The 18,563-nt window shown below is 45.8% G+C and overlaps 1 protein-coding gene across 4 annotated transcripts in view; it reads right to left on the reverse strand.

Annotated features, from left to right (window-relative positions):
* The window catches only part of rarga (retinoic acid receptor gamma a), a 43,071-nt gene that overhangs the window by 5,370 nt on the left and 19,138 nt on the right, over positions 1 to 18,563 (reverse strand). For 3 of the 4 annotated variants that reach the window (XM_068732613.1, XM_068732611.1, XM_068732612.1), the window contains 2 exons: positions 851 to 999; positions 296 to 437 (listed from right to left, as the gene is read on the reverse strand). In XM_068732613.1, the coding sequence (XP_068588714.1) occupies positions 296 to 437; positions 851 to 999 (291 nt within the window). Of the gene's footprint in view, positions 1 to 295; positions 438 to 850; positions 1,000 to 13,671; positions 14,188 to 18,563 lie in introns of those variants that run through there. The other variant, XM_068732614.1, reaches the window with a different exon arrangement.

An 18,563-nucleotide genomic window follows, 5' to 3' on the forward strand; every position in this document is an offset into this window, starting at 1 on the left:
ACATTAATAGATCAATAAATTCACACTGTGTGAATCAGGTCAGATCTTTCCCTTTGTGGTAAAACATCTGATCTAAGTAAAATCCAAACTGCTTGCCAATGTTTTCAAGGTACTCGGTATATCATACTGTGTCTTGATCTATGACTGAAACAAAGTCTGCCGCCTTGTGTGTGTGTGTGTGTGTGTGTGTGTGTGTGTGTGTGTGTGTATCTGTGGATATTCACATGTGAGTGAATATCCATGTTTTGGAAGTTGGTCTCTCTATCTCTTAGGACTCCAGTCCAGTAGCGCTCACCTTCCTTTGACATGCCGACCTCAAAGCACTTCTGCAGTCTGCAGTACTGGCAGCGGTTGCGTGTGACCTTGTTAATCTGACAGTTCTTGTCTCGGTGGCAGGTGTACACCATGTTCTTCTGGATACTGCGGCGGAAGAAACCCTGGAACACCAGGAAGCAAGAGACAAAAGGGATGAGATAGAAAGATTGCGTGTTGTAGTCAAGTCATCAAATTCAGGATGTGTTATTTATCTGTTTCTCTTTCAGAATAACTCTTCTTTCCTCTATCTTTTCTAGCCTGAACCCTGAAGTGAAGAGTGAAAAACTTTTTAAACTTTGTAATGTTCTGATTGGGTCTTTTCACTTTTTTTTTCTTTGGTCTTAGTTATTTAATTTTCCCCCACTACCATCTAACCCACATTATAGAAGTAGTTTCAGACTGCCTACTATGAAGCCCTTTCCTTCTTATCTTGATGAAAAGGCAGGTAACTAATTCTTAACCCAGCATTTTTCTAAATGTATGTAATAAATCAAGACAAGGCAGAGTTCAAAAGGCTCTGGCAGGTTCCTCTCACCTTGCAGCCCTCACAGGAGCTGACCCCGTAGTGGTACCCTGAGGACTTGTCCTGGCACACAAAGCAGGGCTTGTAGACACGAGGTGGGGGAGGTGGAGACGGAGAACTGGGTACCATCTCCTCTGAGCTGGTGCTCTGGGTCTCCACCGCTATGGAGAAGGAAAAAAAAAAGACAGCGAAGCACATGAGCACATGATTTGTCACATATCCCTGTCCTACGGCGAGTCAGAAATGTCAAATGTGCACTTGTCAATGAATGTAGCGGATGTGGATAATCGAGTGTGTTCAACTGCATTCAAACATGATATGACAGCTGACAGCATTTCCTTTTCCATTTGATTCATGGTGTCAGCAAGAGATTCTACGTTCAGTGGGCCTGGAGGTGGATTGAGATACATTATCATATATTGCTTTTTAGCTTGACTTTCTTGATTGATAAGATAAGAGAGAAAGAGAGGAATATTATGAGGCAACTGTTTCTATTTCCAGGCACCAATTACCACCATAAGGGAAAGCACTCAGGTGCATGTTTGGGGAGATTATTGTTTTGTGTGAACACAGAGAAAGAAAGAAAGAAAGAATGACTGTCTGACAACAGAGACAAAACTGTTTTTTACTGCAGTAAGCAAGAGCGCTGTTGATGGATAGCCTATCTGATAAGGCCAGGTAACAGAGTGAGCTGTTGCAGCCAACAGTCAAAGCTGGCTCTTCCTCATTCCACAGACTCATGATGACATCTTGCACGCACAGAGTAGAGACATGTAGAACACGCATGCAAAGCTTTCCTTCTATCTTTTAAACTGGAACGCAACTGTGACGTCAGTGCAACCTTGAGTCACATATTTGCCATGGTGCATTAAACTTCAATATATTCCAAAGAGGAACACATGCAGGCTCTTTTGGATGCTCAAGTGTGCAGCGTATGGATTCCATACTTCCCCTGAGAAACATAAGCTGCTGCACACACACAAGACCAGACCCTCGTCACACATGCTAGCCTGCACAAACTCACGGACACACATGTTGCTCTGGGAAAGTATGGAATCCATACGCTGCACACTTGAACATCCACTTACCCAGCAACACCTCTTTCAACTCTCACCCTTAGTTACCCTCAAACTTAAACCCCCAATTCTGCATCCCACCACCCCCTGACACACAAACCCTATTTTTCTCTTGTTTCCTGGCCCTAAATTCCTCAGTGCAGCCCTGCCAGGTTTTAATAGAGGCCCAGGCTCGTAAGGCGGCCTATAAAGGCGGTCCCATGGCTGGACTGGAGGCCCCAGCCCGGCTGGCCTACACTTTATAGGGACTCGGTCACCTTGGGCAGCTATTCACACCACCAGCTGTAGCTCCCAACCCGTAAAAAAAAGCCAATCATAAAATAAAAAACAGGGAGGCTCTAAAATTCTAACTTTTACTGCCCCCACCTCCCCCCTGTACCTTCAATGGAAAGCACAGAGGGTTAGCCTAAACTTAACCTACCCCCCCTCCCCTCTCTGACACCCAAGGCTGAAGCAAGAACCACCAGCTTGTCTTTTTACAAGAGATGGGAGACTTCAAAGAAAAAAAAGGGGGAATAAAAAGAGGAATTTGATAAAAAACAGAGAAAGGGGCTGAGGGGCTGAGGGGGAAAGGGGGAGGAGAAGACCCAGTTGCTCCTGAGGGCAAGTCTTGTTCAAGACCAAGCTGACCATTACTACCACTGCCGCTACAGCTGCTGTGACTGCCCAGCTACTACCTCATTAATGATAGTAACAGAAAACGTTTTTTTCATTTGTGTCCCGCTGCTCAAACATCTGTTTTTCATATGCATTTTTATATTTCACTATTCAGAATCCACATTCAAATTCCTGCTTTGAAAGCTTTACTTTGCTGGAGGCAAAGATGTTTTCCATTAGTTTAAATAGCAATACCAAAGCCAAATGTGCAAATCAATCTAAAACCTGAAGTTTACACCCGCTGAATGTTTCTACAGCAGTTCTCATATCTCCCTGGCCAGAATGTAACAAAGCAGCAGGGTCAGAGGGAGAGCAGAAACCCTCTGAACGTGCCATGAACCTCCGTGTTTATGCAATAATAACAGCAGCAAATGAGGCTCCAGACCGAGTGCTGACAACCCCTTAGAAAAGGACAAACCATATGTGGCGTCAAGTAACGAACACTGACTGACACCGTCTAAATGGAGGAAGAAAGCGAGCCAAAGAGAGAAAGGCCATCCTGGAGAAAACTCTGACAGCGATGAGAGAGGAAATACATCAGGCTCCATCAACACGTTGAACCTGGTTCCTGCCAGAGAACATGACTCCTGAACCCGCCTCCCAGACTTCGCCTTATTCAGCCCGCTCCATCCAAATCCCCTGCACCACTTACCCCAGGGCGCCACAGTGAGAGAGCCCTTTCAGGCAGCCCCTTTCCCCAGTCTCCTCAACTCAGCTCATCACTGTTTAGAAAACAAAGCCCTGTGAAATGAGAGGCCCTCCTTATCAGCGCTCTGAGGCCTGGGGCACCATTTGCATGACAATCCGCTGGCCGAGGCCTGTGAGTCGATGACGGACGGATGAGATGAGAGGACTGGGATAGGTGGGTGGCTGCTGTTGTTGGGGGAGGAGAAGAAGAGGATAAGAGAGGCAGGAAGGAGGGATAGTTGAGTTACCAGTAGCCACTGTTCGTTTCCTGCTAAGTATCAGTTTACTCCCTAATCCCTTCTGTCAATGCTCTCTGTGCACAAGTGGCCCAGCTGCACTGACCAGGCCTAATCCTCTGGTCAAATACACAGAAAGATACCATTCAATGGCGACAAACTACAAACGGCCTCGGGAGGATAATATTCACTGGCTACAAACTGGCAAACACACAACAACAATCCTCCCTCCCCTGCGTTACACTAAAGTGCTTCAGCGTGAGTGGGATGCGCAGTACATCATTCTCAACAACCTCATTAGATGTGAAATGTAACTGAACACGACAGAAATAGCTGTTTCGCTGAAGGTGACTTCAACTAGGTCAATTGCATTAAATTCTAGGTCAGGTCAACTGGGCCATTTGACGTCCCTTTAGATTTGACAGATACAATGGGAGGGAAAAAGATTGAATAGGAAGAGATTATAAAGAAAAACAGGAGACTTTCTGGTAACACTGAAGCTGCCTGTTGTTCACTCAACTGGAAAGGGGGGTGTTTCTAATGTATGTGAGCAAAGGCCGTGACTATGCAGCTTCAGCTTTGTGTTGCAACACACTCCTTTTAACTGAGCAGCATATGACATTCTGGCAGGGTTACAAGTATTCTTTCACAATAGGCTTGGAGATTTTTGTCTACGTGACTTGTTGGTGTGATTGAGTCTTCAGTGGGACGCTGTTCCAGAATCTAGTCTTGGCATGTGACAGCAAATGCACAGGCTATGTGAGGACAGTGTCCATACATTAAAGTACATGGGTGAATGGCACAGACATATTTCTGTGTTTATGTTGCGTGCAACTCCAGCCAGCGGCCCTGCCCACTCTTTGCAGCCTCTATTTGATTTGCAAATGCAGGACTGTTTGTAACAGTGCGCTAAAGTGAGCTCCACTGTTCTCCATTAAAATATCCTCCTTGTGTGTGTGTGTGTGTGTGTGTGTGTGTGTGTGTGTGTGTGTGTGTGTGTGTGTGTGTGTGTGTGTGTGTGTGTGTGGGCAGCTCATTGTGTTTTTTTCTGTCCGTGTTAAACCTTTGTCTCCATCTCCACCTTCATTAAACAGCTTGTAGAGCTTGCGTGTTCTTGTCGAATGCACCGAGCAGTAAAAGAGTGTGTGAGACTTGAAGGCAGTGTGCGAGAGAGAGGCACACAGTAGGGTTCACTGTGAAAAGAGGGGTGGGCACTGGGCAGACAGCAGTGGCAGAAGGGGAACAGATTGAGAGAGGATGGTGAACAGTGGGCTGGAAGACTTGCTGGCACACTGGGTGGGGCCTTTGAGGGTGCCGTTGGCCCTCTCTACCCCATGGCAGAGGATACAGCTCCACAGGCTGCTCACTGAGTGACCAGAAACCCACTGAAAGGTTTCTATGAAGAACTGGGCTTCGTAAAAGAGGAAAAGAAAGTACCACACCCTTGTTGTCAGTAGTGCCAGCAAGTTTCACTCTCCTTCTCTGCCCACGTCTTCCTGCCATCCCTCTGAGGCTTCTGCAACAAGGTCCCACACAACAGCCTGGTTTCCTTCCTCTTGTCAGTCTTTCCGGAGGATCTCCGTCACTGCTTTTCTAGCCACTTCTCTGTGTCCCTCGCTGCTACACCTTCTTAAATGCGCCTCCATTTCCCACAGGTCAAAATAATACTGCTGCTCTGTTCAAGCTCTGTTGCACACAATTGAGTCACCTGCAGGCTTTTAAATGGGATGTCTATCAAGTCTCTATTGTGTCGAGTTGCACAAGCACACACAGTGTAACCTCCCTACAACTGAGAAAGAAATGGTTTATATGGTGGGGAAGTCGAACACTGGAAGGAGTGAGGGAGGAATGTGTGTGTGTGTGTGTGTGTTGACAAGGAGGGGGGATGCTTTCATTAAAAGGTGCTGAGCAGTAGCAACACCTTTCAACAGCTGTCAGAAAGCTCATTACCTGGACTCCTACTGACACACACACACACATTCACTCACACGCCTGTAAAGAGGCCCCGCTAAGCTGTCTTTTAAAACAAGGTCTATGATAAAACTGGGCTGTCGACCAGGAGATTGCTCAGGTTTGAGCGGTGAAAACACATAAAGCTGGCTAGGAGTAGTGAGAAACCAGACATTAACACACACACACACACACACACACACACACACACACACACACACACACACACCTCCAGGAATTTACACCCTTCTGTCAGAACCAGCAGAAAGTCATGAAACACAGAGAGAGACGGACACGTGTGAACCCACATGATGCACACATGATCTGAGACCTGACGGATATAAGGAGTAAAACGTTTTGGCATATGTTCACAGCTGCTTTATTTTTTTTTTTACTTTTGAGACTGACACAACGTGACATGGCGCACAAACTCCTGCCAGCCACACACACACACACACACACACACACACACACACACACACACACACACACACACACACACACACACACACACACACACACACACACACACACACACTTCTTTATCTACAGCTCCCCCGAAGAAAGTGTACAAGCAGTGCAGAGCAGGAAAGGCAGCAGGTGGGATAAGCCTGTATCCTCAGGGCACATTTTAAAAAGTGGAATTACCCTTGCAGTCTGCTGGTGCTCTCAAAACACCCTTTCTTCTTTACAGCACCTCATAAAGGGCCTTTTGATATTTTCTTGATGGAGTCGGCCAAGCCAACATTTGGCAGCAAGCGCCCCCCTTTTCCTGCACCACACAACCCTGTCAAGAAACACACAAGTTGGCTTCAAACGGACAAACTTGCCCACCGAGCTGCCTGTCCCACACGAACCCAGCAAAAAAATAAAATAATAATAATAACTTTCCTTCAAATGTCCTTGAACTAAACCTGAGGAAGGAGTTATTAAAAGGAGAGGGGAAATTAAAGGAAACACACGTTCATTAAAAGGATTTTAGTCAGTGGCCTTTTAGGGCAAGTGCAGAAAAAAATCAGACAGTCAAGAGCAGATCTGTGGAAAAATTGTGCCCCCTCATCCCTGTGGTGAGCTCAAGCTGACTCTTCATCTGCCCACCAGAAGACAGAGAGGAACACAGCTCTCCTCCGGTGACTGCAGAGTGAACCCAAACCTGGCAATCCGGCGCAGGCATGGGCCATTGATCATGTCAAGTAGACAGGACAACTCACGGGCAGGCGAGGAAGCAGACAGAGAGCGGAGGCAGGCAGACAGGCGAGGTGAGGAGAGAGAACAGGAGAGACATGGATGGCAAATCCTGAGTCCTTTGATCCTCAGGTTGTTTCTCATCCTCCCAGACTTCCTCTCACCATCTGTAGCCCTGGCTCTCACCTGTCTGTCTCTGGCAAGTCCACCAGCGCTCGTTCAATAGCTATTGCTTCCTCCCAACAACAATAGAAACCTACAAAAGTAGAAGTAGCCCAGCCCCGGCTGCAGCCTTGCTCTGTCAGAGGAAGTGAGGGGAAAGGAGGATAACGTAAACAACAACAGTAGTATTCACTCCAGCTCATTGGGGAAACACCGCAGACCAAAGCATGCAAACGCAAACCTCTTATTGGAAGGAACAAGCACACCCACAAGTAGTAACACAGTTCATTCCCACGCAGCATGTAAATGAACATGCCAAAGCATCCGCAAACACTACAATAAGCGTTTCCTCTTGCTTTTTTCCCCGGCGTAGCCATCTATCTAATATCTTGATCTAACAATTTGGCTTTACAGCTCCAGGTTTCCTGCATCTTTTCACAAATAAGGACTTTAAAGGCAGCACTATGAGAGAGAGTCAAAATCAAAGACTGAAAGTGAGAGGGCAGCCAGAAAATAGCTGTGGTTTCCTGACATCTCGGTGATTTGAAGTACATACGTATGGGGTGATTTTAGAAACACTGTAACACTGGCACCAACACTCTGAGTCATACCAGACATAGGAGTCACCCTGAGAAACTTCTGCTTTGAGTGGTTCAGTGGAGCAATGATGCAGAACAGAGTTTTTCACTTTTGCTTGGCAACCAACTGCCAACAGGTTGCCCATCTCTGTGTCTGGGTGGAGCCTGTCTGAGCACTGACAAGAAATTCAGATTGAGGCCCTGCAGTGATTCATTTCCTTCTCTGTCTGCCTCTCGGTGTGTTGGAAGTTCCATGTGACATTAATGTGAGGCAACACGTCTCATTTTGATATTTGGACGGTAACTATTCAGAGAACACGTCACTGAGAAAGAAAGCAATGCCCTTTCAGTCAGTTCCCATAACAGAAGTGCACCCTGAACTCATTCAGCATTCCTGAACAAGGCATAAATTACTTCAAGCAGCCCCCAATGCCTTTGCTGGATCGCTTCCTGTCTAACTGTCTGTCTGTCTGTCAGTCTGTCTGGTGGGTTTTCTCTCAGTGTTTTCTAGCAAATGAGGTGCTCAAGCAGTGGACCAGGAGCTGATGAATCCAGGCCTACTGACAGGGTCTCATTCAATCACAGGCAGTACTACAGTAAAGACATGGACATATTATCTTCTAGTTTGAAGAGCATGTGATTTGTTTCTTTGTGTCCATGTGTACCTGCCTGTGTGTGCGTCGTGCCTGTAAGTAAGAATGCACAAAGTAAGTAAAAAAGACACAAGGAAAAAGTGTGTTTTTGGTTAAAATAATATTACAGTAAGTTGGAGAGAAATCTGACCACTGACCAGCTGTATGTAAAGTTTTTCAAGATGTGAACACATTCTCCTGTTTCCTGCCTTGACCTGATTTCTACCAATAACCTGCACTTGCAAACATAGTCAGCGAGCAAACACAGAAACAGGCACACATGCACACAGTGGCATCTGTTAAGTTTTCCATTTCGTTTTTGCACAAAAAACTCCCAAACTGTCAGCTGAGCACACAATTACAGTCACATTAGCTTACACACACACACACACACACACACACACACACACACACACACACACACACACACACACACACACACACACACACACACACACACACACCTGTTCCCCCTCACTGATCACACAGGCAAAATATACACAAACAAACAAATGAACTAATGCAAGTTTATACAAATGAACTCATGCACTATTTCCAGACAAGAGGCCATGGCAGTTGCACATATGCACATTGGCACAATTTGACTAATGTCCAAGTGAACACAACACCAGCGGGCCTCCCTCCCCTCCCTCCCCTCCCTCGGCCAACTTCTCTTCCATCACTCTCCACCGCTGAGCCCAGATTATAGCTGTACTGCACCGGCCGCCCACCACTCCCTGCCAAACACTGTCGGCTGCATAAACACAGCCCATTCACACACACACGGAGGGAGGACAGTCAGGCTCGTCTGGGTTTCTAGTCGCGGCATGGCTGTCCGAGCCCCTCCGCTTCTCATAACAGTGAGCCCCTAGCAACGCTCGAGCCAAGCTGTCAGTCAATAACATGATGGTAACAGAACTGCCATCTTCACACTCAGCTCTCACATGGCTCCGAGCAGACTTACACACACTCCTATAGATGCTACACACAAATACACATGCACAACAGCACATTGCGTGCTCACCGATGAAATAAACTCTCACAGGTGCATGCATGAGTACAACGCGAGCACAAAAAGGCCAAGGTGCACACACATACACACTCCCTGCCAATTGCTCACGCCTTTGTACAAGGGAAAATGTGCCCGACAGCCAGAGAGCTGTTTTCAGTAAACAGTTACAATAGTAGCAGCCAGACATGGGTGTCCGGGTGGGCAGCTACAATACCTCCGTGACCAACAAACTATTGTGAAAGAAGTTACGAAAGTCCACATTATATACTCTGTCGATACAGAAGGGCAAACTGTTGGCCCAGTTGCCTCATAACAGCCTGAACGAGATTCCTCAGAATGTTTCAGCATAAGCACTCTTGTGAAACACTTCTAAAAAAATTCACGAAGATGGACAGAACGTCTGATGTGACAGATTCAGCCTCCATGCGGTGGTTGATGAGTTTTATTTACAGTGGTGTGACTGACGCTGTTGAGGGGCTATAAACTGCTATTAGAGCAGAGCTGGATTCCAACACAGGCCTGTGGAATCCAGCTTGGCACATTGTCTGTCTCTGGATTTGACACAGCAGTCTGGGTGCCCAACGCCAGCCAAACAGGCACGTAAACACCACATACATTGACATATAGGAGTTCACATATAGACGCTGCACACGCAAGCACAGGTTGACACACTCATATTTATGCATAAGAAAAAAAAAACACATTAAAGGGGGTCTTATGGAAATAACTTTAAGCAACTGCAGGGATTGAAACTGTTTATTTATAGGAGGCACTGCCTATTAATGGCCTTGGCTATGACTGCAGAACTGAGACAGATCTGTTAGCAAGGTGGTGTGATACACCGAGTCCTTATCCTGAAAATGGCTTCCTGCTATAAAAATGTTTTCCATGCTGTGAAGTAATATAATACAGTAAATATCATATAACGATTATGTGGTTAGAATGAACTTAAATCATATTTCATATTATAGTTTCAGATTCAATTTATTGCCAGTGCAGACTTTGAATACAAAAAATATATTTTTTACAGCTGCTCTTGATAGAGTATTATTAAGAAATAGATTTAGCATACACATGCAGACACACATCAGCCTATGCATATACACACATACATATACCTACACTTCTAGATACATAGCCTAGTGTGCCTTTCCCCAGAGAGCAGCTTAGCTCTCCATCCACTCACTGCACACTAACATTTTATGCTTTTTTGATTACAGTTTGGAATTACAGAACACAAAAAGTTTTTTCAGTTTTTTTGTGCATTTCATGTTGAACGCATCTTCTACTTCAAACAGCTCATTTAGATGCATTGGAATAATTGTTTTCAGAGACAGGTGAAGGCCTTTCATCGGTCATATCAATTTCGACTCAGTGACCTTGGACCAGCTGACTACTTAAGCCTTTTAACTTCAGCACATTCATTTGACATTATCTTGAAAGGATCAACAAGGTTTATGTATATATAACAGCACTGACAAGTCCTCATTAGACCAGCAACCATGGTACTCTGTCTCCTTCATTCTCTGTCACACACACACACACACACACACACACACACACACACACACACACACACACCACCCCCTTACCCAAGATACCACTATCTATTCCCAGTCCTGCCCCCTCAGGCATTCTAATCTTTTAATTGAATCTTTTGTAATTATAATGAAATAACTGCGGACTTCCATCAGGGAGAAAATGATCGGGGGCCAGAACGTGCCAGCGGTCACAGGAAGCTCTTATTTCTCTGCCATTGCTGCTGAGATATACCCCCATTTCAATTAGCTCCTCAATTCACATTTGAACAGCACATTAAGGTAAAACAAAGAGGCGTATGTGCCTATGTATGTGCTTGTGTGTGCTTGCACACAAGGTGATGAATCAGTCTATCAATCTGTTACTGCCATGTCACTCTTGATTGTATTGCTTGGAAGCATCAAATTAATATCCAAACAGTGTTAAAAAAACAAAAAAAAGAAGCTACGAGTGTATTTTGGTGAGAAAAACACACTTCCCCTTCTTCTGACCCTGGAGAACTGCTAAGCGTAATTGCCTCATTCTTCTAAGCAAATGAACATTGACAGAGAGGGAATCGGTCTGCATAGCATCTCTGAAATGGCTTCCCTGGCAGCTGACTAATTCAGTTCTCATTGATGTATGACTAAATCAGTGTCCATTATCCTTACGTGCAAGGCAGCTCAGATGTAGTACCAGCTTCATGGTATAAGGCACTTAAGAGCATTACACAAGCCAAGCTGGTTGAAAGGGTTTCCTTTTCAGCAAGCTGACAAGGCCGCCACACATGGTGTAGATCTGGCATTGACCAGCCTGTAGCCTCTCACTAACCTCTGACATTGAGGTCTCCCACTGGTGAACAAAAAAAACAGGAAAACTGACCACACACTTTTAAGTCCTCTAACTGTCCCGGGCTAACGGCCAACAACAGTGACACTTATCACCGCAGGAGATTTACTACCAGGACAATAGGATGTTCTCATTTTGTGTGAGATTTAGGGGGACAACGTTTTTCTATTGCATTTTCCACAGATTATCAAAGAACTACTGACACCCATGTTTTCATGAAATTCACCTCAAAGCACTTATTTTTGGACCACTGTAATTAGTTGGTGCGTATCATGCCAGGGCCAGGTGACTCTTTACAAACCCTGTGGTTATTTTGGAGAGCAGAGTGTGTGCTTGTGTGAGCGTGGCATGAGGAGCCAGACAGGTCCCTCTGTTGTGCAGCTGGGCTGGCTTAATGAGATATCAGACTCAAACATCAATTCATCAGCCTCATTGATGAGGACAATGAGGGGCAACTGCTTCAGCAAAGAGAGGCATTATGGCTCCTCGTGTGGGGATAGGGCTGCCTTGTTTACAAAGGTTATTGGGCACAGAGGGCTTGAAACAGTACACCACACCAGCCTCCACTTTGCTCTGCTCTGCTAGACTCAACTCCTTTACCCTCGGGGCAGCTTCTCAGGACTTTTTTTCTTTTTTTATCTCTTTGATTTTCTGGAACAAAGGCCCAAAAGAAAAATGCACTTCTGGAATCTGGAGGCCTAATTTTCAAATGTATGCATGTCTGTGAATGGGCTAAATGGAGAGCCTATAGAAGTCTGATTGATTAAATAAACAAATCTCATCTTGTTATCATCAGGGTTCCCCTAGCTAAGCAGAGCAAGCTGGGCTGGCTGGAGTCCCCCCTGGCCTCGGCCTTCCCTGACAGAGCATCTGTCTTCATTAAAGCTCAGCCAGTGTGCATGACAGCCACTGAAACACTGGTGTCTTCACGATTAATGAAGACAGATGAGTCCCCCCGAGACGCAGTCAAAAGGAACAAAAAGCAGGAGGATGAACAAACAGAAAAATACTAAAAAAAATTAAAAATCAGAACCAATTTTGAAAAGCTCCCCAAAAACAAGAACACAGTCCGGCTGTTTATCCTACTACTCTAACTCTTTTTGTATTCTTGATTGTTTTTCCACTGTCATATCTGGCTTGTCTCCCTCCACACTTCTCCCACCATACTATGCACACACACCCCCACTCCTTTTCCACTCTCACACGCTCTCTCACAGCAGTAGTGGCCCCCTGGAAGTGTATGGAAATGGACCCCAGTTTTGTCTTCACAGAGACAGGCCTGTTGTTAGAGTCAGAGCGTTGTCTGAAGTCAAAGGCGGAAGAAGGGAGAGGAAAAATGAGAGTCTGACAGAGAAAAAAGAAACATCCCTCTGCGTTTTTAGACTGTGCATGTATTCTACATTTCTAATTTATTCATTTATCCATTAAATAATTCATCTACTTATTAATTCATAGCTCCAGAGGAATATCATTATCCATCTTGTATCCAGAAGCATAAACAAACCTCTGACCTAGCAGGACTGCAGCAGGCTACACAAAACTTTTAACATCTGTAATATTAAATAGGCTGTTTGTCAATAACATTTCATGAGAAATACATCAGAAACCAAACTTGTAGTGTCAAAGCCACAACAAGAAAGGAAGATAAACTAAAATGTCAGTGTTTTTTTGTCTTCTTCCTATAGGACACCATTTATTTTCCTCTTTCTTTCATGTGTGCATACTTGTAGTTTTGTTTTTAGTATACACCTGGCAAGGTCAAACCTCAGGTGGCTACACATTGTCACTGAAACTTGACTCCATGGGCTCAAGCCCACAAGTACACACACACACACACACACACACACACACACACACACACACACACACACACACACACACAGTGCATATCATATCATAGCAGAGTTTCTTTCACATGGCTGAGCAGCTCAAACTGTCTGAGGGCTGTGAGGGGGTAGAGGAGAGGAGAGGAGAGGAGAGGAAAAGAGAGGAGAGGAGACTGTTTGTCCCAGTCTTTTCCTGTGCTGCTCTGTAGCCCCTGACAGCAGCCCCTTTGGTCGAGCCCTGAGGGGTAAGCAAGCCAGCAATGAGAGAGAGAGGAGAGAGAGAGAGAGTGTGTGTGTGTGTGTGTGTGTGTGTGTGTGTGTGTGTGTGTGTGTGTGTGTGTGTGTGTGTGCGAGAGAGAGAGAGAGAGAGAGAGAGAGAGAGAGAGAGAGAGCGAGAGAGACAGACGGGGAGAGAGACAGACATGATTGTGTCGTACAAGAAATCCAAAACAGGATGCCACTTACACTGAACGCTGGCACTGCCCGTCCAAGCGAAGGGGTCCAGCCCCGCAAAGAAGGGGCTCGCCTTCCGCAGCATGCATGCACCCCGGCTGGTGACATCATAGAGCTGACGGGGGCCCATTCCCAGAGCCTCCATGCAGTCGAACATGGCACCCACACCCCCCTCCCGCCCTCAGCGAGAAATCACTCCGAGTCCTGCGTCCTGCCTGTCCTGCCCCGCTTCCACCGCGCACGTCACTCGCTGAGGCAGTGACAACAACAAACAGCAGCAACAGCTAGCTGGATCTGCTGCTTTCACTTATCTTTCGCTGTCACCCTCTCTTGCTACTCTTTCCTGCCGATGCTGAAGTTTCCCCTCTTTCCCTCTCAGCTGGAATGCAGATCTGGTTCCTGCCTGGCTGGGCTGAGCTGAGCTGAGCGTGACTCTGACTCTCTCCTCTCCCCCCTGCCCTTGGGTGAGCTGCTCTCTGTCTGCTGTAACAGACCTAAATAACAGCCTCTCACAGCTCTGGCTGAGCCCCAGACACGGCGGAGCGAACCAACTGCCTCGGCATGACGCTCTGAGAGGGGGTGGAGAGAGAGAGAGAGAGAGAGAGAGAGAGCGAGCGAGCGAGAGAGAGAGAGAGAGAGAGAGAGAGAGAGAGAGAGAGAGAGAGAGAGAGAGAGAATTCCAGAGAGGGAGGGCTAGAGAGAGGGACCCAGGAGGAGCGGGGAGAAGGGAGGGAGAGGGGGCCGGCCAGCAGAGCCTGCACTCGAGGAAGAACTGATCTGGTTAGAGGACGAAACTCTATTCCAATTCTTCTTTCTTCTTTTGCTTTTTTTTTTTTTGTCCGTGCTGCTTTTGTGTTTCATATTTCATCCTAGAACGCAAACAAACACAGCCCCCCCTCCCGTGTCCCATTCAGATCTGGTCCCTGTCTCTTCCATCGCACCTCCCCCAATTCCCCTGCAGTAAATATGAGCCCCCTCCCCTCCCTTCTCTGAGCCCCCGTCTCTAATCATAACCATATTAAAGTCCAGCCACTGGCCGGGTGAGTATGTGTGTGTGAGAAAGAGAGCCAGAGAGCGCGAGGAAGAACATTGTGCTGTGGTTGAACCCAGAAACCAGATGCCAGGGTAAATCCCTCCCTCTCTGTCCATCTGAGGGAACAGAGGATGGGCAGTTCTTTCTGTCTCTCCCTACTGAAGTGCTTTAACAGTGATGAATGAGGGCTGCCTTGCTCAATCCCTGCAGTGCATTTACACAGACAAATACCCCCAATATACAAACACACCATGTGCTGGACACACTTCTCACAGGTTCTCTTGACCCTGTTTGTGATTTATCTCTGAGCAACCATTGTGAAGAAATACAGAGAGATGCAAGGATGCAGATGCATGACTCGGCTGTGCAAAGTAATGAATTTTAATGTGCCACTTGAATGTATCATTGAGCCCAAAAAAAAAAATTCTGCCTTCCACGTTTAGCTTTCTTAAACCCAGGCTTTTCTGTGTATCGATAAAATAATTCAATTTAAAACATAGCAGTGCCCTCACAGTGACAGTAAATCAAAGGAAAATCAATAGGCGGTCTGCGGTCAATAAAAAGGCCTGTCACTGGTCCTAACTGTTCATCAGCAGATGGATGGACTCTGGCTAGGCGAAAGCAAACAGCTTGATACAATGGGAGATATATGATAATAGAATGACTTTAGTCTGTGCGCCCCACACATTCATCTCCCCCCCTGTCAGGCCAGTACAAGTGGTACAGCCCAGCAGGCAAAAAAGACAACATTTCCTGTCAATCTGTGCTGCTGGCTACACTCTCCATAAACACACAGTGCCCTCCCTCCTCCTCGTCTGTCTCACACTTCACTCTTTTTCCTGTCTCGTGGAAGAAACCATGCTTTCACGTTTCAGGCTATTTTGAATGATTTCGATTAAAATGTTTATTGACCTAAAAGCTTTTCCTTCGGTTGAAATCCCCTTGTTTATTTTGTTAAGCTGGTTCACTAGAGCAGTCATACACACATGCACACACACCGGCACAGACTCACTCACACACTGGAGTGAGTCTGTGCTTAACAGCTCTTTTGTTGCGTCAAACAGTAAACAAGATCAGTAGTTTTTATGTGTTTCTTCATCCACTTGTCGGGTCATAAAGGGGAAGCTTTATGACAGCAAGAAGAGAACAGTGAGGCTAACAAACTGTTATCTATCAAAGATGCAACAGTGTGTTGTTAAAAATGAGTCTCTTTTTGTTCTACCTCTCCACCCATTTACACAATCATTTCCAAAAAATGTTCAGATCTGGATGCATTTCAGATTAAATCATCGCTGCCACGAGTCACATTTTTATGATCCACAAGCATTCTTCTCACACTCGTCTTTCGTCTGTTTCCTGTGTTTTTTTTTTTCTTTCTCGCTGCTAGTTTCAAACAGCATCCTGGAAACTAAAAACTGGCCAATCCCCTGGTGTTCAAATGTTCTTTGTAACATCGGCGTTGTTTGCCAGGGCTGCTCTCTGGACCGGCGTGAAGACACACAATCGATTTATAATATCGTGTGCTTAAGACTTGAAACTCTTTTGTTTTTGGAGATTGATGGACCTTATCCGACACCACTGGTTTTGACATTTCTTTTTTACTGTGTTTGAGACTCAAACCACTAACCCTAGGTTCTCCACATGTTGGCACACAGCACAGTGAGCTGAGAGTCTTCCAGTGCTTCAGAGGGCTTTGCGGAGTGAGTTTAGACATCTAATCTACACATACTCCATACTGCTGCTGACCCAGGCCGGTCCCTGCCTCCCCTCCCTCCTCCCCTTCCTTCCCCAGCCAGAGAGGTTGAACTCTAGAAGAAACCCCCACTGGGCCACTAACTTTCCCCCCAAACTTATCCTGCCCTCCCTCCTTCTCTCCCTCACTCTCTGGCTCACAAGTCTCTCCATCGCTCTCCTCATACTCCCCCCCCCCTCTTTCTCTTTTTCTGCAAAATACTCTCCCCATTTCATCAAAGTTCCCTATGGTCGTTTTTTCCTAACTGCATGATTTGTTTTAGTTGACAAAGACCTCTGCTTTTGGAAATGTTTCATTTTCAGTGGCTGCCAACTCACTGGTTATTATGTGTGACTGCCGAGTTCAATCATGTTTAATTGCACTTTAGATTAGACCAGATTCAAAAATTGTAATGTTTCTTTTGTGACATGACATGTGTCATCTCTTTACCAACACATCAGACAGGGACGTTCAGTCAGCTGGTTCCAGACTGCTTATGGCTCCACGTGGGCCGGAGACCCAGGAAAATCAGGCTTTACCGTCTGACACGCTGATGCCGATTACAGATAAGACGTATACAACACATTGTTGCCACTTCCTCTGTATACAGTCATTCACGTTCCAGCCAAGCAGTCAACAACACAGTGGTGTGTGAGGCTATAAAGGTGGCTTGTTTTTAAATGCCTATGTGCTAAACGCAGCATGGTGATTTTGAAAGGAATGCAGAGCTTTTTCATTGCTTATGTGAACACGTGTGCAGTGTGTGGACGTGCTGAAACAGATTGCCGGTGATGATAGAGACACTGAACACCAGTTCAGAGCGCCCTCCCACTGCAGCCAGATTCAGGTTACTCAGAAACACAGACATACACACAGGGATTTCATTTTATTCTTTTACACATAAAGTAGCTTAATGAAGGACATAACCAACAAGATCCATGCATCCAAAATATATTTTCCATCCTTTTCATTTAGGAACTCATTAAAGAAAGTAACAGAAGACAATCCTAGCGTTCGTACCCAACACATCCATCAACTGCTCCACCAGTGGAAGGTTTTTACACATGTTCAGCTCTGACAAGACATGTAATCTTATCCACTCATCTACTTCTCTCTCACAATATATCTCTGGAAGATACCGGATGTGTCACTGAAGGGGGATGTCAGGAAGGTGAGGCATGAATTGAATTGAATAAACTTTGTTTTGAACATTTGTTAAAAAATAAAAAGTTATATGTAAAAACTAAACAAAATTGCCAATAAATAAGGGGACTTTCAATAAGCAATTTAGATTAATATTTCATGTCTGAAATTCAGTAGGAGGAAGCAACATGCTTGTCTGGGCCTACTCCAATTCTGATCTATACTAACCCATCAATACTCAATCAACCGCATGAACCTACTTTCTGCCCCGGCGTCGATCCCAACAACAATTATGGGAGAGCCCCTTTCTCAGCGGCGGCCATGTTGGCGTCTGTTCACATGCACACCAAAGGCTTAACACAGCTACTTTTCAGAGCACTATCATTCTTGGCCGTCTTTCAGCAGTTTTTTTTTCACTCTGTGTCTTTCTCTCTCCCTCTATCTGCACTGTCATGACATTTCACTACCCGTGTTTTGTGTGGGGAAAAAAAAGAAAGATCTTTTAGTTCTTTGGCGAAAAACACGAAACGTCTTGTCTTGTTCTCATAGGCCCGCCCTGGGCCTGTGTGCCCTCCCACGCCTTCTGAAGGCCCATCCCTCCTTTCTCGCCATTGCGCGCCCTTTATCTTGCACGTGCCCACAAAGGCCCATCTGAAAACAGACCCCTCCCCTTTTTAATAGTAGCCTCTTTATCTTCATCTGTCATCGTGTCAGAGCTTTGGTAAACTCTGTGGCCTCTCCTTTACCAGCAACCTTTGCTGACTTTGCACACACGCAGGCAAGCAGGCACAAGCACGCATGTACACACTTAATACACAAACACGTAAAGTTTCACAAAGTTTCCAGCACTTAGGGCAAATTGGCTCCAACTTGCACAGAGGGATAACGAGAGGAAATCCAAGGTGAAGGCCGAGGAGAAAGCGAGAAAGAGGAGAGAGAAAAAAGTAAGGGAATTCAAGAGTGCATAAGCCGACAAGCTTTAGGTGGATATCATCG

Source organism: Cebidichthys violaceus, unplaced genomic scaffold, assembly GCF_023349555.1.
Source record: "Cebidichthys violaceus isolate CVI_PGR_0920_01 unplaced genomic scaffold, fCebVio1.0.p SCAF_6, whole genome shotgun sequence".
Taxonomy (NCBI): domain Eukaryota; kingdom Metazoa; phylum Chordata; class Actinopteri; order Perciformes; family Stichaeidae; genus Cebidichthys; species Cebidichthys violaceus.